This window comes from Canis lupus, chromosome 11 (assembly GCF_003254725.2).
Source record: "Canis lupus dingo isolate Sandy chromosome 11, ASM325472v2, whole genome shotgun sequence".
In the NCBI taxonomy this organism is placed as follows: domain Eukaryota; kingdom Metazoa; phylum Chordata; class Mammalia; order Carnivora; family Canidae; genus Canis; species Canis lupus.
The window spans coordinates 63,874,563-63,897,936 of record NC_064253.1 but is presented as its reverse complement, the minus strand read 5'-3'; the positions used below and the strand labels follow the sequence as shown (position 1 = coordinate 63,897,936).

The 23,374-nt window shown below is 45.4% G+C and overlaps 1 protein-coding gene across 9 annotated transcripts in view; it reads left to right on the top strand.

The window, feature by feature from the left end:
* The window catches only part of EPB41L4B (erythrocyte membrane protein band 4.1 like 4B), a 129,041-nt gene that overhangs the window by 60,821 nt on the left and 44,846 nt on the right, over positions 1–23,374 (top strand). For 8 of the 9 annotated variants that reach the window (XM_025432215.3, XM_035697300.2, XM_025432212.3 and 5 more), the window contains exons 12-15: positions 716–825; positions 2,576–2,606; positions 5,947–5,980; positions 9,893–9,957. In XM_025432215.3, coding sequence (XP_025288000.1) covers positions 716–825; positions 2,576–2,606; positions 5,947–5,980; positions 9,893–9,957 — 240 coding nt within the window. Of the gene's footprint in view, positions 1–715; positions 826–2,575; positions 2,607–5,946; positions 5,981–9,892; positions 9,958–11,848; positions 13,530–23,374 lie in introns of those variants that run through there. The other variant, XM_025432217.3, reaches the window with a different exon arrangement.

Genomic DNA, 23,374 nt, shown 5'->3' with positions numbered 1-23,374 from the left:
TTGCCAAGATAGGCTTTTCCATCCTGGGAGGAATCTCCCCCAGGATTTGGCCCAGACCAGGCTCCCTTCCACTCCTTGAGGAGAAGTAGAAGGAAGGGGAGGTTGAAGACAAGGACGCCCCTTGGAGGCACTTAGAGCAGGTGGCAAGTGGCCCCTTCTGTGTGTTAAATCATCCGCCAAGAGTGGCTTGAATAAAGCAGCGATCTGATAAAAACAGCACACCTCCTGAAAGCTGCGGCGGGGCCACCCAATGGTTGAAACCCAGCAAGTCTTGGTGAAAGAAGTAATGTTTCCGTTGGCATAGTAAGGAAGGCCAAGGCTTAGTCAAGTGGTCATTGATAATAGCATTTTAAAAGAGTTAAATGTCTACGTAATGTGTGTTACGAAAGGTTATTTTATTTGTGAATCATTGTTCTCTTGTCAGATGTTCCGAGTACTTGGACTTGCTCGGTTTCTGCAGCCAAGTGGCTGGGACTTAAATCGCAGGCTTTGTCTTTTGGTGGAAATATCTGCCCCTAGAATACATCTTGGATTTGGCAAAGGTGCATTCATTTCCAAATGCAGGGCTAAATTTAGTGTTTCTCTTCACCAGAGGAGTTCACGATAAGTTGACATTTACATTGGAGCTCTTGAAAACAGAAGCGCACTTCCAAGTGTGTATAATGTACTGGCACTCTGGATGTTGGTAACATGCAATAAAATATTTACTTTCCAGTGGGCGGACAGAGTATCAGGCCACGCATGGCGCCAGGTTACGAAGAACCAGCACCTTTGAGCGGAAGCCTAGTAAACGCTATCCATCCCGGAGACACTCGACATTCAAAGGTGGTGTGGTGTTCGTTCTACCTGGGATTTTACATTAAGGTTTAGTTGGTTAATTAAGCCCCAAGGAGCTTGGTAAAGCAGTTCTTAAAGGAACCTTCTGCTGTTCTGGTCTCATTCCAAAACTTTTGACTGAAACCCCAGTGGGAGAGATTCTTTGGAGGGGAGTCAGGCCACTTTTGCTGTCCGCTGTCTTTGGTTTTTCCCATTGGTTCTGTTCTTTTTCTTTTCCCTCTTTTTCCTATTTCTTTTCTTGTGCCTCTTTGTTTCTGTTGGGACCTGGGACCTTAGGAATATTGTAGGTAAAAAAAAAAAGGAATATTGTAGGTTACCATGTTTCTTGCCCATGGAAGATGATGATGTGTCTTAGAGGGGAAAACAGTCTCTTCTCTCCTCCATTGTACAATTTCAAATGGGGACATTAGTCTCATGCTAACCAGAATTCTGTCCACGTAAGAACAGCAGATCTAGAACCTTTTAATTCTGGATTCAGGCCCTCTGGTCCATCCAAACACAACCTGCCCTTGAATTTAGTCTGCCCCTCCCTGCTTCTCCACATCACTTACTCATACTGACCATTCCATAGGTTTCCTTGTATAACTCAGGACTTAGCGGGCCTTTGTGGGACCTGCACCTCTACTTTTCCCCCTTCTAGAATCTTTAACCTTGTGTTCCCCCACTGTTTCCTGCCTTTTTGAATGAATGGTGCAATAGCATGGCAGCCAGAAGCTCTCTAAAGTCATTCTTGGCTGCTCTGATGGAGGAAAAATAGCTAGAGGCTAGGAGATGTGGCCTCACCTTCAAGAAAGACCAGAGGGTGAGAGGACTGAGGGCATAGGACAGAGGTGATTGGTTGTAGGAACTGGGAATGACAACTGACACAGTGCAGGGAGAGGAAGGGCTGCGTTGCCTCCCTGTCAAGCCTCATGCCTGCTGTGGTCCATTGGGTTAGTGTTGTCCAGAAACACTCCAGTAAAGAACTTCCTTTACAATGGTGTTGTCCAAAGATAGAGCCATCTCAAGACTGTGCTGAGCTCCCAGGCCCTGGAGTAGTGTGCAGGCACAGAGGGAAGGACCCCTTGGTGTAGCCGCTGCAGAGGGAGGAGGTGCCTCTGACATGACCCTTGACCCCATGGGTGGCTTTGGAGCTCTTCCAGACTACGGGTTCTCTGATTCTCCTCTACTTTCCTTCCCAGTCTCTGTCCTCTTTTCCTCTTCTGTTTTACTGGCATTTTCTCCAACCAGAGTTCTGACATCTCTGTGAAGCTTTTAATGATTTTTCCATGCTATGTCCTTTGAGAAACGAAATGGAGTCTAGATGAAGAAGCTCTAGCTCTGTCCATGGTCCCCTCCATAGACACAGCCCTGCTCCAGCCCGAAGTGTCTGTCTCGAGCTCCCCAGTGCCATCAGGCTCATATTTCAGCCTGCATCATCCCCTTATGCCGCTTGATTTTACGCACCTCTCTGGCTCTGTGTCAGGACTGAGAGCTCCTTGACAGCAAGAATGTCCCTGCTCTTTGGAGAGCCCCCGGCCCTGGGAGCATGCTCAGCGTTCACTGGGGGAATCGGGCGGGCTTGGTGCAGGGGAAGGGAGACGTTACCTCCAGAAAGAAGTAGCGAGGGTGAAGATTCTGTGTCCTGGGGTGAGGACCCCTCTGGGATCACAGCAATCGCCACCCTGCTCATTGTCATCGCGTGGCACACGGTGATACAGCTCTCTAAGATGGCATACTTTCTGTTTTTCCTTTAAAGCAAGCAACCCGGTGATAGCGGCTCAGTTCTGGTAAGTGTCCCCAGACTCTGGGGTACGGCTCTTCTCTCTAATTATTATCTTTATTCGCAATGTTGACTTTTTCCTTAATACAATTAAACCACAGAGTGAGTCACCTGATGATTTTTCTCCCCTTTTTCTGCTGCTGCCTGGCTATACCATTCTCCTGGTATAAGTACACAATAGAATGTTCCAAGAGAGGTTTTTTTTTTTCTTTTTTTTTAAAACACAGCCGCTTTGTTTGCATAGCTTTGTGTGTTGTTCATTACAACGGTGGGTGATAAGGGTGAGAGGAATGTGTATGGCGCGCTGAGCTGATGGCATTGCAGGCTGTGATGGGAAAGAAGGGCCGTGCTCTTGAGCAAAAGCCCCACGAGGACAAATCCCGGATCCGCTCGGTGACGTGCAGGCTTTATAGTCCTACAACATAGAAGACCTTCACTAAACACCTTTATTGAATTTTGTGCAGACAAAAGAACACGTCACAAGCCTGAACCTCCACAGGTGTGAACAGACTTCCTGTAAAGTGCCAAAGAGTAAATACTTTGGACTTTGTAGGCTATGCTGTGTCTTTCATGACTGCTCAGCTCTGTCGCTGGCACACAAAAGCAGCCATAGACAGTATGTAAGTCAAAGGACACAGCTGTGATCCAATAAAACTTACCCCACGAATGCAGGTGGGCCAGGCCTGGCCCACAGGGTGAGGTTTGCCGACGCCCCACCCCTTCCCCAGCACAGGCGTTCTTGATCTTTGCTGTACAGTGGAATCTCCTGGTGAGCCTTGAGTTACCGGCCTCAGCCAGGCCACGCCCCAGGCCATTTGCATCAGTCTTGGGGAGAGGGACCCAGGCATCTGGTTTTTTAAAGCTCCTAGGTGATTCTAGTGTGTGGCCCAGGTGGGAACCACCACCCCACCTTGCATGTACCTCTTTTTCTCTCTCTGAAACAACCGTTTGCATGCATGAGTTTTGACTTAGAAGGACAGCTGTCGTGCTCTAGGGAATCACAGGCTGTAACTGTTTGGGCCCTGGTGTCCACGCTGCAGCCACTGGGATCCCTGTGTAGTTAGTCCCTGGGTCTTCCCAGGTACAGGTCTCAGGCCGCTGAGGGGGATCTGAGAGGTGAGCACAGCTTGACTGTGCATGTATTCCGGACGGTTGGCAGGGCCCGGCATGCGGGGGAGTGGGGAGCTGATGCCCTGGTTGGTGATGAGATGCAGGCCAAGGGACCAGGAGTCTGCCCGCCTTGCCCCAGCCTTGTTTTCAGCTCTGGGGCCTTCCGCCTTCCTTCTGGGCCTCCTTTTTCTCACTGAAAGCAAGGAGGTTGGGCTAGATCAGTGTTTGTCTAAACTTTTTTAGCCTCTGATCTTCGCCCCCTAGAAAGAAACCTGAGCGGGAAGCCCAGTGTCTAGCACAGACAAAAGTAGAGCTGCTCTGAGTGGAGCCAAGCGGGGAGAAAGAGGCTGGTGCCTGCCTGTTCGCCATGTCCCCTCTCCCCCCGAGCAGTCGCAAGACACCTGCCAGGGCCCGGGGTGCTAGAGAACGCAACCAGCCCCTCTGTCACCCAGCTGGAAACTCAGCCTTGTGCCTCTGATTCCAAGTTTCACCTGCAGTGCCGTTCTGTTGGGGGGGGCAAGCAGCTGACTCTTGAGTCTGGGTTCACTTCTCAGCACCCAAAGAAGGGGCCCCGGAGTCCTGTGGAGCTGTTGTGCATCACACCCCCGCCCCTTCCTGAGGCAGGGGGGAGGTCTCAGAGTTCCTTCCCACAGGCACGCCTGTCTCTAGGATCCCCATGGCAGGTAGCTTGCCAAAAGTAAGTCACACCTCTTTCCACCTGTCAGCGTGTCTTGCTTTTATTTCTCAAGGGCTTGTGAATTAGATCATTTCTTCCCTTTGCTTTCTAAGGAAGTGATTGTTTTGTTTGTTTACCCCTAATAAAATTATATTTTCCTTTTAGCATCTAGTGGAGATTATATATTATTAGGAACCAAAACGCACACACAAAAAATGTCCACTGGAAAAAAAAAACCCGTAAATATACCCTTTAGGAACAAATGAGCTAATAACCAGTGTTCGCAGCTGTTCAATTGCTCTTCACAGCCTGTGGGATCCCGGGGTGAGTAGGATTGCTATGGGAGCCAGGGATGAAATTGTGCTCCGGGCTGCAGAGGTGATACCAGAAAAATAGCACCTTGCTGAACACTTACCCTTCCTGATGAAATCCAGCTGGAGGTGAATCTGGCCCAGAGCCGGGTGCTCTGCACTGGCCCTCTCTGAAGACTGGAACACGGAGCCATTTAGACCCCAAGCTAGACTCATAACAATGAAATGTTTCTCTCATTGTTGGAGAAGCAATAAACCTTGATTTCAAGCACACCGCCCTGGCAGCGTAGCCCAGCGATTGTGCTGTGTTTGTGGTTTTCCCTGGCAGATGCCAGCCTTGCGTGTGAAACACATTGTGTTTTACCCCTAAAGGCAGCCTTCTCTGCCCATGTTTGTTTGGGTGGGGTTGGTTTTTCTTTTCTTTTCTTTTCTTTTTTTTTTTTTTTTTTTTGACCAGAGTAGTTACACTTAAGAGTCCAAGATAGGGTCACGGACGAGGAGCCCAGAACCTTTTCTCAGACCCTCAAGAAGCCAGTTTGGCTTTGTGGAACGTAGAGGGGCTTTGGGCTTGAGCAGATGTCCCTTCCAGTCCTGGCTGTGCCACGGACTAGCTGGCCGGTCCCGAGCAGGCTTCCTTCCTTCTCTCTTAGGCAACCTTTCCTTTATCTGCACAATGAGGTGGTACCAGTTATTGACCTCATAGCCTCATTGTGTAGGTTAAATAGTAACAGATGTGAAGCTCCCAGTACACAGCCTTATATGGCATGAGCGTCCCAAAGTGGTGGCCCGATCACAGCACTTGTTGGTAGCAGCAGGAACCACAGTGGTAGACGCTCAGGAGCTGCTGGTAGGTCTTCCTGCGGTTGGAGAAGGCGCTGGGTGGTGCTGGGGCTGCCTGGGGCCCGGGGTGCCTCCCAGCAGTGCAGCACGGACCTGGGATGGGAAATAAAATCCCTTGGCTTGTCCAACCGGAAGGATCTCGTTTCTGTCGCCGAAACATGACATCACGAGCAGGATTCTGGAATAATGCCTTCGTCTTTCTATTTGCGAGCTCAAAAGTGATGAGTGGAAGTTGCTATTTGGTTTCCTGGGTCATATGTTCATTTAAACAGCTAATAACCAAAAAGAAACGGTGTTTGTGGAAGTTCCTAACAGCAGTCGGTAGGATTTGTTTCTGATCGTCAAATAAATCGACTAATGATGCCACTTTACCACCTGTTACATGACAATTTTTCCCTTCTTTCCTTTAGCTCTAAAACAAATCCCGAAGTCCATAATTACCAGGTGAGATACTGCTTTTAAAGATTTTCGTCAATACTTCTTAAAGTTTCAAAATTCTCTACCTCGTGCCATCATTATGCTTATGGTCAGATTTTGAAGAAACAATAACAAAACATTTTGTGTTGGTTGGCGGGGCGTTGGGGGTGGGAGAGTTGTTTTTGTATTTTGAGAAACACAGTAAGAGGAGAGAGCCTTCTTCCGTGACCCCTGGTCGGTCCCTCTTGGTCATTTCAGCTGGGCCTATTTTTTCTTAACATTGTCAGCTGGCAAACAGCTGGGACATGTGTTTAAGTTTCTGGGTGGTCAAATACAACCTCTTAGGGGCACTCAAGTGAGACCGTGTTTTGTCAGCGTGTTCTCGGCCTAGGGAACATGAGTCCCTTGAGATGTGCCTCCAGGAAAGGACGTCTGAGTCACATGTTTGGGAGATGGCGTGTCCTTCATTCCCCTTCTTGGATCTCACAGTGCCTGTTCGGGTATCAAAAGTACTGAGAAATCCTACAAAAAAGACATTTTTTTTTAGGCCATTGTTTCCCCAAATCATTGGACTGTGAAACAACCCTTCCCTTAATTTAAAAAAAAAAAAAAAAAGACCTACAGAACAACTAGCCTCTCACCTCCCTGCCTACTTTTTTTTTTTTTTTTGGATAGTGTATCTGTTAACATCAGTGGAGCATTGATTTCCAGAACCTCCTTTGTAAAGTATTGTGCTGGGCCTCTTGAGCCCACAGAAGGAGCAGAGATAGGTTTCCCTGGCTGATGTTCTGCTGTTCCATGGGCCCTCACCCCCTGCCTGCCCACCCACCAATATCTGGAGGTGGCCCTTGCTGGCCATTCATGGCCTTCTACAACCTAGCTCCGACTTGCTTTTCTCCATTTATTGCCCCCCTCCTCCTAGCTCCTCCTCACACATCGTATGTTCAGCTCTCCGAGAATCCCTTAATCATTGCCCCATAATTTCTTCCTGCTGTTCCTTTGTCTGTGTTTCTCTGCCTGAAATTCCCTTACCTGTCCAGGCATTAAAATATCCCCCAGAGTCCCCTCAGAAGCCACCTCCTCCACAGAGATTTCTCTGATCCTCTTGATTGGAAAGTACTGACACCCCCCTGCAGCTGTACATTCAGACCATCTGGCAAGCTTTGAAAACCTAAGCAGTGCTTGGGCCTCACCCTGGACTGATTGAATCAGAAGCTGTGAAGATGGGTCTGGGGAATCAGACAGCTTCTGAGCACCTACGGTGGTTCTGATGAGCAGCCAGGCAGGGGGCCCTGCACTGACAATGTGTCCCTCGCTAGGTTTGTGCGTAGAGGCAGCATCCGTGTCTGATGACCTCCTCACTTGGGGACGTTTTTCTTGTGCTGGACGGGTTCTGTCCAAGGCCACTGCTCTCAGGTTTCTCCTGTCACCAGTCTGGTTTTGAATGTCACAAGTAAGAAGGAGTTCACCTGGGAGCATTATTCTGGTTAGTGTCTTTCTTGGTCATTTGTTACTCTCGATAGCAACTCCTTAGAGGGGGTGGGATCCCAATGTGTGCCATCTTTTCAAGGTCTCCAAAGTATGTTTTAGAAGACTTTTGCAGTATCATCTTCTGTCTCTGAAATCCTGTTCCCAACCTGCAGAACTTCTGAGTTTGAAGGAATAACACATAAAAAGTGCTTTGAGGGTTCCCTGGGTGGCTCAGAGGTTTGGCACCTGCCTTTGGCCCAGGGCACCATCTTGGAGTCCCGGGATCGAGTCCCACGTCGGGCTCCCGGCATGGAGCCTGCTTCTCCCTCTGCCTGTATCTCTGCCTCTCTCTCTCTCCCTATGTCTATCATAAATAAATAAATCTTTTTTTTAAAAATAAGTGCTTTGAACCCGGTAGGGGAACAGCCAGGTTTCTCAATCTCATTGGCTTCTTGAGGTTCTTGAGTCTTCTTGGTCACAGGTTGGCTTTTTGGCTTGGTCACAGCGTCTGGCTGTGGGGGGAAGGGAAGAGCTGTGGGTGGACGATCCCCGCTTGAAGGCACGGAAAAAGAAATGAAAATAAAGCAGAGCCTTCCCTGCTCAGAGTGAACGTTGGAGGCAGTCGTGCATTGAACTCCACGCTCAAAAACTGTTACCTAGACGTCCTTCTTCTCATAACGTCTTTGGCACCCACTGGTCCCCTACACCTTGCCAGTTTTGGAGGTTCTGTGTTGCTCCATCAAGGTTTGGGAGTGACTTGACCAGGAAGAGAACATCCTGAGAAGTGGCCTGATTGGGAAGCATCTGAGTGCTGAGAAGGAGGGTGGGCGGCTGTGTCCGTGTGGCCACAAGCTCAGTGAGGTTGGCCAGCTGCACAGAAGGATGGATCGCTGTGGTTTTTGATAAGGGCCCTGTTGACATTTGGGGAGGGACAGTTCATTATGTGACTGTCCTGAGAGTTACAGGATGTTTAGCTTCCCTCTTTCTGCCCAGTAGATAAAAGGTAATCGTGTAGAATATCATGAAAAGCAAAAGCGCACATAGATATTTCCAATTGTCCCCAGGCGGACACAACTGCCCTGGTGAGAGCCATCTGGGCTAACACTAAAAAAATTGCTCCTTGACAGCTTTAGAGTGTGAATAAATTACCAAAGGAGACAAAGGAAGGTTTGGGAATATCCTTCTAGGTCTTTCACTAATGAATCGGGTTTGATTGTGCTTGAAGACAAGGCGTAGAATAGAAGGTCCATTTCTATTCTAGATTATTCCCTTTTGTTGAAGACCCAACTGGTAGAGCCTCATTTGAGGCCCAGCTACGTAACCAAAACACTTGAAGCATTTCAGCTTTGGGCAAATCATCTAAAACTGGGTGCCTGCCCGTCTCCCTGAGAGAGGTCAGCTCTCAGGTTCTGCTCCTGAGATCTTTCCTCCAGATCCTTTTCCCTCTAGCATGTCCTTCTGGAGGCTGCACACTTAGCTTGCTGACAGGCATCTTTGAAGGAGAGAGGCCACTAGAATACAGAATAAGCAGGGAGGGGGAGGGCACCTTAGGTTCCTGAAAACCGAATGAACAGAATTACCGAGAATTTTCCACAGTACAGAACAGGTTTCTGCTTATTAACCAAAACAGCAGGGGAAGAAGCATTTGACAGAGTAACGGTGGCAGGACTATGGTGACTTAAAAGTCCGGAGGATCTGATGTGCCCCACAGAAAGTTCAGCTTTGAGAAGCCTCCTCCTCACCCCCCCACCCCAGCTTCTGGGGCCGCCGCCTTCTGCAGGCCAGGGGTGGATAGGCACCCCTGCTACCCGCCAGGCCCCCCTTGTCTTCACCTCTGGTCCTTCTGTGAGTCACCAGTCTGGGTCTGTTTTCCCATCTGTAAATGGACAAATTCTTCCTTCCGTTTGATTCAGGATAATAAATGCTCTGGGTGGTTTGGGGTTTTGTTTGTTTTTGGTGGCAACAGGGTGGGGGGTGAGGTTTGGTACCGGGTTTTGGATCACATTTTAGAAAATTGTTCTCACTGCTCAAACGAGAGAGAAAGGGATCGCCCACAGTCCTGTTGCCTTGGTTTTCCTGTCCAGTTCTCTTGGGTTTGCAGATGTCCCTGTTACGCACGGTTGTGGTCATTTTCAGCGATGACAAAAATCATTTCTGAACAAAGAAATTGCTTGTCATTCTCCCCACAACTTGGGTGTCTTCCGTCTGTTCCCTTGGGGGAGAGGAGTATTGCCTGTCCTGGGTGCTCTGGGGGACCCTTTCCGGGCAGATGCCTTCCCCTGCCCTCCAGCCTTTGTTATGGAGGAAACGTGATCATCCTGGGAAGCCACCTCCCAGCCAGGGGTTAGTGAGAGGTTTTCCATTCACATCTCTGGGCCCCTCAGCTGGATGCCAGTGAAAGAGAAAGTAAATGAAGACCATTGAAATCAAAAGGTCATGGAATAATCGAGTTTGGTCTTTCGTTTCTAGCCTCAGTACCATCCCAATATCCACCCCAGCCAGCCCCGGTGGCACCCTCACTCTCCAAATGTAAGGTAAGTGCTTGAGCTCACAGAGCTGTACTTTCTCGAAAGTTCTCCCTTCATCTGCAAAAACTCGAATTGGAGCTAGCTACAAATCGAAAGTCTGCATCAGAAGCAGCTGTTAAGAGTTGCCGTGTCATGGCAAGAGATTAATGATTTGCCAGGCAAAGGAAGCCAGTGATGAGTCTGGATTTGCCAGAGTTCTGCTTTTTGAAATAAAAATGAATTGGGTTTTGTTTTGTTTTTGTTTTTTTGTTTTTTGTTTTTTTGTTTTTGTTTTTTTAAGTCATTCTAACCTCAGATATTTTTGGTTTGGTTTTGTGTTAGAAATGTTACTTAAAATTTCTAAGTAACATTTTCCTGTCCCAAGAATCCAGTTACTAAAAATGTGCCTCAAGCTTGGGGATTTTTGTTATGGGTTTTTTTGAAAGGACTTTTTTCAGGGGTGGGGTGGGAGGGTTTGCTTTTTTGTGACAGTGGATCTTTTTTCTAAACCAGGGGGTCAGTAACCTTTCTCTGTCATGGGCCAGATCACTGGTATTTTCAGCTTTGTGGTCTCTGTCACAACTACCCAACTCTGCTGTTGTAGCTTGGAAGCAGCCAGAGACAACCCAGAAGCGAACAGGCCTGGCTGCGTCCCAATAAAACTTACGAAAACCAGGGTTGGGGGGGGGGGTGAGTGGGCTCCAGCCTGGGGCTGTGTTTCCTCACCTCTGCCCTAACCCACCACGATCCTTTCCAAGTAAACTGGCACCTGCCTTGCTGGGTTTTTCATTAGGCTTGAGGGTGTTTTAATGCCAGCTTTGTAAAGGCAAACGTTCCTTTTCAGATTTGAATTTTAGATCAGTCTTAATTGGTGTTTATGTGTGAAGCTCTTTCTGTTGGTGAATTCACTTTGCATAAAGTTATTTCTTGGTGAGGTTGCTAGCCTTGCTGCTTGAGAAAGTACCGAACAGAATGATGAAAATAAATCCATGTGGAGCAAAAGGCAGATGAGAGCCATTCATTCTTGATAGTTCTTGCCACTTTTGTTGGGGGACCTTGGAGGGCAACAGTGCAATTTTATCAATAACACTTGATATTCGGGTCACTTTTTAAAGCTCGTCAGCCCAGCGGAGTCATAACTCTAAATGTTTCCGAATTGCAAAGATGGTTTATTTTTTGGACATAAGAAAACAGAAGAGATGTCTAGAAATGCTATTTTTATTAACCTTATTTTTACAAAATTTTATGCTTTTTAGTGCCTAGCTTGTCACATTAGTTTCCTTCTGAGGCAGGCCCTCGCCCAGCAGCTTGCAAAGGGAATTCTGTGGGAGGCCACAACACGGCTCCCCTCCTGGCAGGCGTTAGCCTCATTGGGGAGCTTGCTGATACAGACCCCCTGCCCCACCCACCCCAACCCTGCTGGATCAGTGTCTGGGGATAGGGCCCCGCGTTCTGTGCTTTATCAGGCTCTCCAGAGGTAGAGAAGCACTGCCTGAGAACCTACCCCAGGAAAAGAGAGCTCCATGGTCCAACACTCTTGGCAAACGCTGCCTGAGACCTTGACAGTGCCCATTAGCTTGGTCGCGGCCCTGAGAGGCACCTGCTAAAGGACCCCTATTCACCCGACTTTCCCCAGACTCACTTGATCACCAGGGTGCCCTTAGAGAACTGACAGTTGTATGGCTGCAGAGCCAGCTTCCCTCGACTTGGATGTTGAGAGCTAACCTGCATCTGGATTTTAAAAATACCTTTAGAAAATCCATTCGTTTTTGTTTGTAAGCCATCCTCATTCACGTGGCTCGTGGTTTCTCCTGCCCACCTTCCCCCCCCTCCATCCCCCATGCTTGTGTTGTTTCACTCACATCTCTGAATTTTCTCCCATCCCTCCCGCTAACCATCCACTCTGCCAACAAAACAGGCCATGCTTTCAGGATGACAGGCCGCACTGGGAAACGTCAGCCAGTGGAGGTGACAGCCATTTCGATTATGTCCACGACCAGAACCAGAAGAACTTAGGAGGAATGCAAAGTATGGTGTATCGAGATAAACTCATGACCGCACTTTGAGAGACTGAAGCACCTTACCTCCATTCACCATCGTAGTATCATTACATCCCATGAGAAGTGTCTTGGCATCACAGAGATGTGTTTGCAAAGTGTCTTTAAGGAATAGTTCTGAAAGATGTTCCTGGCGTCCGTGTAAATATTAGCAAACAACCGCAATCACTAGTCATGATTTCCTGTTGACCGCAGTCTCAATAAAATGAAGGTAGTTAAAGGCTCAGGAATCATTTTAACATTCTGATTTTGAAAATTGGAGTAAAAGTCTGTGTTTATCGTATGGCTGTACGTGATATTTCTTTGTTATTTAATGAACGGGACTAACTAAAACCAGAAAAACGTAGGAAGATAGGTCTGCGTTGAGGACAAGACAATCCTGGGGTGAGGAAGAGGCTTCCGGGGCCCAGCCCCTGCCACTGCGAGATTGTGGACAAGCCTTTCTCCTCTGTTGGCCTCCTTTTCCCCCCATCCGAAAAGACTGGGTTGGACTGAGTGATCGCCAAACTCCTTCCAGCTCTACAAATCTGTGATCTGTGAAAAGTTAATATTTTAAGTCTGAGGATCTAACATTCAAGCAAAATCTCTCCTAGGAAAACTGCAAAATTCCCTCCTCTCACAGAGAGTTGCCCCTTTCAGAAACTGAATAAAGTATGTAACTGCTTAGGTGTGACATACATACAGGGAGGCTTTGAGTTTCCTGTCTTAAAGCAGTTTAGCCACTTTGAATCTTAGCAGTTTTACTAATCACAAATGCATAGCGTCCATTTTAATAGAATTTGCTGCTCAAGTACAAGAATAATTTTTTTAAATTATTGATTGGTGCTGCTAACTTGCATGATTTCAGAAGACATAATTATGAATACACACTGTCAGGATTTATAGAATTTGAGGCTTGGTTTTCACCCTGGACTTCATTCTTTTAAAAAGCAACATGCAATCCAAGATCCATTTGTGGCTCACATTAAAGTGTCTAGGATTTTAATGAAGTTGTGCCAAAGCATCCTATAGAATAGGATGGGATGGGTGTTGCGCAGTCATTTTGTAGTTCCAGCTAGCAATGTGTTGTCTCTTAGGGTAGAATCTTGTACCGAAATATTTATTTCCCCCCACCTCAAGCCACAAATCAAACATTTTTTTTCCTCTTGATCGACTTGAGATATCTTTCATTAGTCTTTTTTGCGAAAACAATTCGTAAACGCCATTTTAACACGTGTAATTGTAAGTAGGCCCATTTTAAGCCTTTTTTTAAAAAAATGTGTTGACATCTCTTGAGATATTTTATTGCTAAAATCTGGTCTATTTTTGGTTGCCACAAGAATCTGTCCAGAAGGAGGGACTCAGCTACACGCCCCGCACAGTGGAGTCAATCACCTACCAAACCCTCCCTGAGATATCTGTTTACAGGTGTATTCCGTTTTAGCAGCTGTTTTGATCCTCAGTGTCTGTGCTGCCTACAAATAAATGTGTTCAGAATCTTTTAATCTTATTGATACATTTTTACAAATGTGTTTCCAAGGAATAAAGATTATTCTGGCTTTTTTTGGACTCCATCTTCATTTTACATTGCGCAGAAGTATCATTGGTGGACGACATAGATAATGGGACAGGGAGCTTTTGGAAGTCTGAGGGTGAGCATTCAGTTAGGTGACCTAGAGCAAGTTCATCTGAGAATAAGGCTACTCTTGGGAAGAGTGGCTCAATAACGAGTGGATTCAGTTGTCTGCAACCAAGAAGTCTAACCAGGATGCATATTTATGACCTCCTGATTGTTAAATGACGTGTACACTTTTCATCCCTCAACTTCATGGACCTCTGTCTGCTGCATCTGATGGTGGTGGTCGCTCACTCACAGCTTCTTGAAATTTGTTCCCTTGGTTTCTGTGATATCTGGTTCTCTAGCTCTTTGACTTTTTCTGGTCTTTGTAATAGCTTTTCCTTCTGTCTTCCTCTTAAATATTGGTGTTTTCCAGGGGTCCTTCCTCTGTCTACTGCCTTTCTCACTATCATAGTCAATGCTGGGTCTTCTCATGCTGGCACCATTTTAGGGCTGTTGACCGTGAAGTCATTATCACTAACCTAGACTATTCCTATCAGTTTTTAGACTGACATTTCAACCTGTATATCCCATGTCATATTCTAGCTCATGTCAGAAATCAAATTCTTTATCTTTTACTGGAGAAAAAAGAAGAGACTTCCGCCTGATTCTCTCTCCTCCACCTGCAAGAAGGATATATACACACACCGTCCATAGCTCTTCTGAAACCTGTTGCCACCCATATCCAGGCAGTCCCCAGGCAGGCCTGCTCAGCTTGTCAACCCCAACCTTACAGCAACATCCTCCCTCTGCCTCAGAGGTGCTCTTTCAGTTCTCCTTGACTCCAGGCTCCTGGTGAGCTCATTGTCCTCCCAGTCATTCTGATGCTCGACATCTAGCAGGGTTCTCCAGCACCCACAGGGTGAGGTCCAAGGCCTTCTCTATGGAATTCCTTTGCTGTCTGCTTCCGTTCTATTGCTGTAGCCTATATCGCCCCATTTCTTACCCTCCCATTTAAATTTCTACACCACCAAGCTGCTTGTCGTTCCTGGCATGCACCATATCCTGCTGTTGCTCCCATCTGTGCTTTGCAAATACTATTCCTTCTGCCGAGAACATTCTCACTCCTATCCTCTTCTGCCTAACTCCTGCTCACCCCTTATGCCTCCGCTCAGATGTGTTCTTTTCTCCAGGACTCCGACTACCCCCACCTCTGCAAACTAGGTTAGTTTCTATGTTCTGCTCTGTGCCTTCCCCTAAGCCCTGCTATATCAACGTTGCATTCACTACTTTACATTAAAACTTCTTCTTTTGTTCATCTCATCCTGGAGCCTGCACACTCCTTAGGCAGGAGCTTTGTATTGTATTTGCTTTTGTTCCCCATGCCCAACAGAGAGCATGTGCTCAATGAAAGTCTGTTCAGCAAATGATTTATTCCACAGTCATTCTAACAGAGATGTCTAACCAGATAACAGGCAGCACGTGGTCTCTGAGCTGGTCCGAAGGTATCTGAACAGCCGTACCTAGTCCAGGGCGTCACGTTTTGAGTAGGACATTGGCCATCAGCTGTGTTCTGGCTTCAGCTTCATCATCTGAATATTCCCCAGTGTGTCTGCAGGTGTTCCCATTCGAAGCATCGATCTAATGATGAGCCTTGTTACTACAGGGCAGATGATACTGGAGATGATACTAGAAACCCTGGTAGGTCGACATGGATCCGTGCTAACGTGCAGGGACTGTTAGCCAGATGTGTGTTTCCAGCACTACATGTGGCACTTCACTTGATCTCGGCCACTCTGTGTTGGAGGGGCTGTCCTCTTTTCTCACATTTGGAAGCTCAGGCTTTGGGTTTAATCAAGTAGCTTACGTGTTATCACATGTGCAGTTCTGACTCCCAGCCCGTGTTCCCAGCCGTGTGCTCTAATGCTTCTCACTGATGACCATCTCGCCATTGGGACCCTGTCGATCTATAGATCTCCATGAGACTATTACTAGATGAACTTAAAGAGTTCACTACCCCAAAATCCGGTTACCAACTGGAAAGCCACTCACCACCACCAGCATCCATATGCCTGTACATCAGTGGTCTTGTCACCTTGTCCATCATCATCACCAGTGAGCTAATAACCCTGTTCCTCCCCTCCCCACACCCTTCCCAGGGGCCTAATTACCCCTACTCACCCCCTCCTGCTGCAGTCTAGAACCTGCATTCATTCAGCAAACTCCTTTTAAAAGGAGCAGAGATTGAGCATTATTTTCTTAGTGAACCACTCATTTGTGGTCATCCACTGCTTCCTTTCCCAGAGCTCACAAACTAGTCGTTTCTTCAGAAGTAATTACCTGCCTGCACAACCAAACTCGGGACTCCGTAATTAACAGATTTAGCTTTTGCATTTTTGAAACTTGGGTACTTACCTGTCTTGTATCCTCTCTTATTTTTCTGAGATTCCCTCAGAATTCCTAACAGTGAATTGACAGTGTTGTCAGATTGATGTAATTCATATGGACTGAAAGATTTGAAATCATGCCAGGCAATTATCTTGGCCTTCAAAAACCTCTTGCCTATTTCATTTCTTGGTTTGCCATTTCCACTGAAAATGGTTCTTAACTGTGAAGATGAAGGAACAAGGACAGTGAGGGAGTGCTGGGTTTTTTTTTTTCTTGCCTGTTAATATGGCATCATCCTTCCAGGTCAGTGACTCCAGCCTCCTGGGTCCTGGTCTGAACACAACTAATAATAGATCCTTTTTGTTGCCCTTGACTTTCCAGCTTTTAACTAGTCCTTTAAGATCCGAGCTCATCAAAGAACTCCCTGAGCAGCTATATTGATCCTTTGGATCAATATTCCCCAAACTTGGCTCTAAGTCAATTCCCTGACTGAATCTTCCAAAAGGACCAGGTAAATACCCTAAGTAGGCTTAAGGATGATTTGCCTCTGCCATTTCTCTGTAGGAGGCAACCGACAAATGCTGAGGCAAGGCATAATGGGGCAAAGAGAGGGAAAATGTGAGCGGCTGTTAAGGAAAGAATCCCTTTGCACAAGAAAAGTAGCACATTTTTAAGAAGCCCTATGGGTATCTAAAAGGTGAAACTAATGGGAAATTGACATTCAGCTGAGCCTCAGCAAAAGAAATCTTAAATAATTCTGCAAATTGGATAACTTCCTCAAAATTAGGGAGCCAAAGAATTGCTTGGACAGCTTATTAAAAATGGAAATTGCTAGGCTCTATTTTAAGTGGTTGGTGGTGAGATCGAAGGAAGCTTCATTTGAAGTCTCCAGGCGAGCCCACAATGGCCAGGTGTAGGACCTCCCTTTGGAAAGGCACAGCTTCCTACCTGGTTGGCCCTTCTACTGTGGTTCAATTTTAACTCTTCATTTAGAGCCCAACTCTTTTTTTTTTTTTTTTTTAAGTAGGCATGATACCAAAAAGTAAATGGATACATCATAATAAGTACCTAGATACATCTACTCAGCATAGCTTTGCACTTGTGTAGGTTCATAGTGAAGCAGAAGAATACAAAAATTCTAAGGTATCTTTATATGGCTTTAATTTCAACATGAGCACCCTCCCCTAAGTCTGTCAGACGGAGTCTGTCATGGTTTTGCTTTCCTCACGCCAGAAGCAAGGGACTAGAGAATTGCATCCACTGGAGAAGATGACATGGACATAACAGTGTAAGGACCCATGCTAACATTAGAACTCATCGTGGGGAAGACGCAGAAGTTTGCAGAAGCAAAATGGCAGGATGTTGCTCATTGATGAGAGACCGACTACGGGTCCACTGTGGAGTGGTGATTTTGTTGAGGGCAAGAGCCCTACAGTTCTCATGAGGTGAAATGTGAATGCTCTAGAACTTGCATGGTTTGAAACCCAACTGTGCCATTCACCAGCCATGTGTCCTTTGTCCAGTTTCTTCTCTATGCCTTATTTTCTTCATCCCCAAATGGAATTAAAGGACATTATGTATGCAAGGTGCTTAGCACAATGTTTGAGGCTAGCTGGTCGCGGTTTTTGGTAGTATTTGAGAGGTAAGGCCTTAGCATGAGAGACAGGTCAAAGAAATTCAGAGTCTTGTTCGAGGAATGGGCTATGTTAAAGGTTGCTGGCTTGAGATGTATGGTCTAAGTTTAGCAATGGAAAGGGGTGTTTGGCCCCAAGAGAAAGATCAGATGGAAGAGGGTTAGCGCAATATGTAAAGACTCATCTCTGAAACTCTTAACGAGTGAAGAGCAGAAACACAGCGGGGATCTTTTGAGATGAGATGAAAAGAAATAAAGATGATATTTCTGTCTGAGAGTCCTCGAGAATAACCGTCCAGGCGGAACGTGGACAATGCTTTCCCATCTGTAGACGGCCGACCTGGTGGAAGGAGGAACTGGTGAAACCACTGAGGATTCATTCTGCGGGTACAATGGGACCCACGAGTTAGGAGAATGGAAACCGCATCTGCTCAGCTCCCAATTTGTCTAGCTCAGGATTTCATCTTACACAAACCAGAGGAGGCTTTTTAACAATTAGGAGATTAAATAGAAAGTCAGCAATAAAGGGAACTGCTGCGCTTTTTGACTTATTTTAGTAGGTAATACCAATGGTCAGAATTCAAACAAAAATATCTAAGTTACTTTTCCTTTCCACCTTTGTATTTATTTTTATTTATTTTTATTCATGAGAGACACAGAGAGAGAGAGAGAGGCAGAGACACAGGCAGAGGGAGAAGCAGGCCCCATGCAGGGAGCCTGATGTGGGACTCAATCCTGGGACTCCAGGATAACACCATGGGTCAAAGTCAGATGCTCAACCACTGAGCCACCCAGGCGTCCCTCCTTTCCACCTTCTTTTTTTTTTTTTTTTAAAGATTTTATTTATTTATTCATGAGAATACACAGAGAGGAGAGAGAGAGAGAGGCAGAGACACAGGCAGAGGGAGAAGCAGGCTCCATGCAGGGAGCCCGACGTGGGACTCGATCCCAGGTCTCCAGATCACGCCCCGAGCTGCAGGCGACGCTAAACTGCTGAGCCACCAGGGCTGCCCCTCCTTTCCACCTTCTTATTCCCTAGATGCTTAGTTCTCCCCAGAGGCAAACGTTAGCATCTCATTGTGTCAATCTAGGGCTAGTCCACCTATAGACAAGCACTGTACGTATTTAACCAATCAATACTGATGACCATTTAGGCTGCCCCGAATCTCTAAAATTACAGTTTTTTTCTGCTACCCTCATACATTCCGTTGATGTACTTGAGTAAATCTATCTGTAGATAAACTCCCTGGGGGTAGGGGCACTGGCTGAAAAGGTACGTTCATATTTCATTTGGACTTTGCCTAACAGTTTCCCTCCCAAGTTATCCTACCCAATTACACTCTCTCCCAAGCCCCCCACCCGACCAGCGATTTGACAGGGCCTCTCATCCCACAGGGAGCAAGCTCACAGCCTTAACTAATTATTTTAAACCTTTGTTAGTCCGATGAGTAAAAATTAGAATTTCCATTTTAATTGTATTTCTCAATAAGCAAGTTTGCGTACCCTTTCATCTTTTTTGAACACCATTTGTTCTTTGTTTTCTCCGAACCGTCTGGAACCTCTGCTCTTGTGCCGTGCTCTTTAATAAAGACCAGACTGATGAAGTAAAATTAATCATGTCAGCATAGTCTTTTTAATAGTGGAGAAAGGGAAGGATGGGAAGAGTTGATATTTACCAGACGGGTTTTGAAAGCAGACTTCCAGAAGCTCAGGTAACAGTCAGCATGATACGATGCCCTGGAGATCAGAAAAAAAGAATATGGACAGCATACAAATAGCCAGAACGTGATTTCTCACATCCATATTTCCTTTCTTTTTTTGGGAGTTTGTTGAGAACTTTCCACTGCAACTTCGTAAATACCCACTCAGACCTTGTGAATGTCCCTGGTGCATTGGCCAGGGAAGGAAGGATTTACCCTTAATCACAATTAAAGTTCTAATTTATCAGGTCTAAAATCCCACTGTATTCCAAGACTTGCCAGCGGTTATGTTGGAGGAAAGGCTGCAGAATTTAAAACAAAACTGCTGTCGTCCAGGCAATTCACTTAATAGGGTTAGAATAATTAGAGGAACATCCCCGTAGGCTCGTGTTGTAAGAAAGCCACAGAACCTGCCTAATCATCCCCTACTGAATTGTGAATGGCTTAAACATCCACTTTCTGCAGCTGAAACCTCAAAAGCAAGAGGTGTTGCTATGCTAACAGCTCCACCAGCTTCGTTCCGAGGCTGAATAATGGATGCTGTATCTATATTCAAGGCAATTAAACGAGCCCTTAAAATTAGGTCCAGTGTATAGCTTCAGAGGCCAACTAAGGATGTTTATGATAGAAGCTTCTTGAAAACCTACAAGAATTGCGGGACAGAGAAAGGATCATTTGAGGAGATTTTCAAACACAAAAACCAAAATAGATTAGTCCTCATCTGTATCACCTCAAGAACACATACCCAGTGTTCAGCTCCAGCTCCTGCTCACACTGGTATCTTGTGCAATTAGAATGTCTAAAACCTGCCCTTAACAGAGCATGCATTTTATTCATCTAACTCGAACTTCATCCTGGAATGAATAATAGTTTAATTTCATTCATTCTGGTGAGTTGGATGATGTCTGCAGAGTGGAAAAATAACACTCTCAGCTCATGCCCAAGTCTGCTATGGCTCTTTTGAAGTGCAAAGACTGGCTCCTTAGACATTATTCTGCACAACTAGTAGCTGCACATTTGTGGCAATGATTATTTTGTCTTGCTGCTCCTTGAGGCTTCCCATATGATACTGTTTGGAGATGCATTTACGGCAGTAGCTAGGGGCCAGTCGGTTAATGCCATTATCCACCTGAAAAAAAAAAAATCTTCATTTAAATCAAAAAGTGGGCACTGGAATGCAGAAATGAGAGACAAAAAAAATCTGTAAGAAACCAAGAAGGGAAAGCACTGTTAGGTTTATTACAAGTGAATGCTGTAAAAGAAAACAACTATATTTGTGTCAGTATTTTTTTTAAGGCAGGAAAGAGATTGAATAAACTCTTAGTCATGAGCCTCTGTGCAGAAACGAACTCATGAAATATTTATTCTTTGGGCTCAGATCCTGAAACTGATCCGGAATTGCTAAAATCCTAGATTTCACCACGAAGTTTCTGGAGCCCTTCCTCACAGCTTCTCCGTGCCTCAATCAGAGAGACATTATAAACTTAGTAAGAAAAACATTAGGCTAAAATGGATTTTCTAGCAGAAGATCATCAAGGACTGCTTACCCATTTTTACAGCCGTTCCCTGAGACCACGTGATGCCAGTTTCGCCAAAGGAAAATTCTAGATTCAAAGACGGGGGCACGTATCCTGCTCTATCTCACCACGAAAGCTGAAGAGGCTCTCGTCGCTCCTTAAGATGTGGCATATTGTACAGTTTTACAGAGGCTGTCTAATGTTAGGAACAACCGGGGAGCTCCTGACCAAAGTGAAGCTTTTATGAATAGACACTTGATAAATTACCTAAGGAGAATAATTCAAATTTAATGCACTACAACATTTGTTCAACAAATATTTACTGTGCGTTCCACGCCGTGCCAAGTACAATAATAGGCACTAGGAATTGATGCTGAAGGAGATGCTGCCTTTGGCTGTAGGCAGTTAATAAACTCATCAGAAGGACAGCTACCAGTCTTATGGATTCAGACATTACCTGTGCTAACACTAGAATTAGTTCCAGGTTGATTGCTTGGAAGATGTCTTGAAAGAAATACAAATTGAGAAAATTTCCATCTGCCAATGAGTCTATATAAAGGAATCTAAACCACGAAAAAAAATATAATTTTTGACCTTTTCAGATAAGGGGAAAATGAGATCGGTTGATCTCTGCTCTCTCTCTCTCTCTTTTAAAATAAAACCACTACATTATTGTAAGAAATCATCCTTGATTAACAGACTTAACATTCATAACGTGTCACATTTCTAAGATGTTTGATAACAGTTTTCTTCTCGAACCCATTATGAAAAAGGTACAGTTTTTCAAATATGCTCTACTTACAGCCAAATGGTATGCTTACCCTGAATTTAATAAGAACTTGTAGCAATATGTTAGTCTAATGACCCACTCTGTTCAGTCTCTACTAAATTAAAATGGAAGTAAGTGACAGGTATCCTGGAAACCATGATGAGCAAATGCACCTTCTCTCATCTCTCGGTCAGACAAGGCACAAATCAAGTTATTTCATTGAGCTGTAGTTCCTGGCATATAAATACTTAATAAATGTTTGTCCAAAAATGCAGTGTCTGGGGCCCAGATCAGTGAAATGAGCTACCTGAGGTCACGTGGCTAAGCGGTAGCAAAACCAAAACTAAATGCCCTCCAGGTTTCAAATCCCAGTTCTGCCATTTACTAGCTGTGTGACTTTGAGAAAGTTAATTAATGTCTCTGCTACCATTTCCTTACCTGTAAAATAAGGATAATAATAATTATCCCTTCTTCAGATGGCTGTTAGAGGATTAAATAAGTGAATAGATGGCACAGTGCTGGGCAACCAAAAATGTTAGCATTTGAGTTTTTTCCTCGGTGAGTATTTAGAGAGCATGATTAATGCACCAGTGTTCCGCCAGGAAGTATGATTCTGGCGGACACCATCTGCTGTAAAAACATGGTAATTGAGGAGATTCTGCTAAGAGCCCCAACTGGAGAGCCACAGTTCAGGCTAATGGACAGCATGTGGACTAGTGGAACCTTTTTCTTGTCCTAAGCACACATAGAAAATGACATATTTGTATAGCACATTGGGGTAAGCAGACAAGGCTGCTTGAGCTGCAACCCATCCAGAGTCCATCAGATGGGAAGCTCTGCTGAGATATCTGTCGATACCTCCCTGATGCTTTAGCTCCAATTAGGAATGTGGAATTGTCCCTAGTTAGGCTAAAAGTGAAACAGGGGTCAGTTTGCCCAACCAGGTTCCTCTAGAAGGTGTTCAGAGCATCGACGTGCTGTGTAGGCTCCAGAGAAGCTGTTCCTGCCCCCCGGGAACCCTGCTGTGGAGCTAAGGCCAGTGCCATGAGCAGTAAAAGAGTACCTCTGAGTCCACAATAAGTGCAGTGAGCAATCTAGACGTGATGCCGGAGGACACTGGATAGAGGATATTCACTGTGTTTTCCTAGGAGAGCCTTTAAGCTGGCACAAAACCTATGGGGGATTTTTTTGGCCATCCAGACATTGGCATTTCATTAAAAGCAAAACATCTGTTGATTTCTTGGCCTACCTGCCTGATTGCTTCATTGTTTGGAAGGTAGAAGAAACACTGCCAGTCTAACCGTTATTAATTCTGGTCAGCAAGGGAGACTAGCTTGAAAATGTGTAAGTGGCAAGATCCTGGGGGAAAAAAATGACTCATGTCTTGAAATCGTTCATACAAAGTAAGTGGAACTCAGGGTTTAATCCTTCATGTCACAGAGAAAATAGGTCTGAAAGGGAATATTTTTCATGTGGACTATGAATATATCCTAGATCATCTGAAAGAGAAAGGCATTTAGGGATCCACAGCTTAAAACACTATTTTATATAGATGGAGGGTGGAACATATTTAAAAAAAAGGGGGGGGGGGTATAGACCATTTTGTTTTTTATATATAGACCGTTTTTTAAAAGGACTTTAAAGTTTTGTAGATGTATGGTTTAGTTGGAGCAAAAAGATGAATAATCTAATGACAGCCATTCTATTTTTTCATAAGATTTTATTTTGGAGTGATCTGTGATAGCCATTCCTGAGAATAGTATAGGAGATTAACGAATAGAATGAGCACTACTCAACTTCTGTTTTACTTTTCTCCTTTCCGATAAGGCAACCACGCAAAATA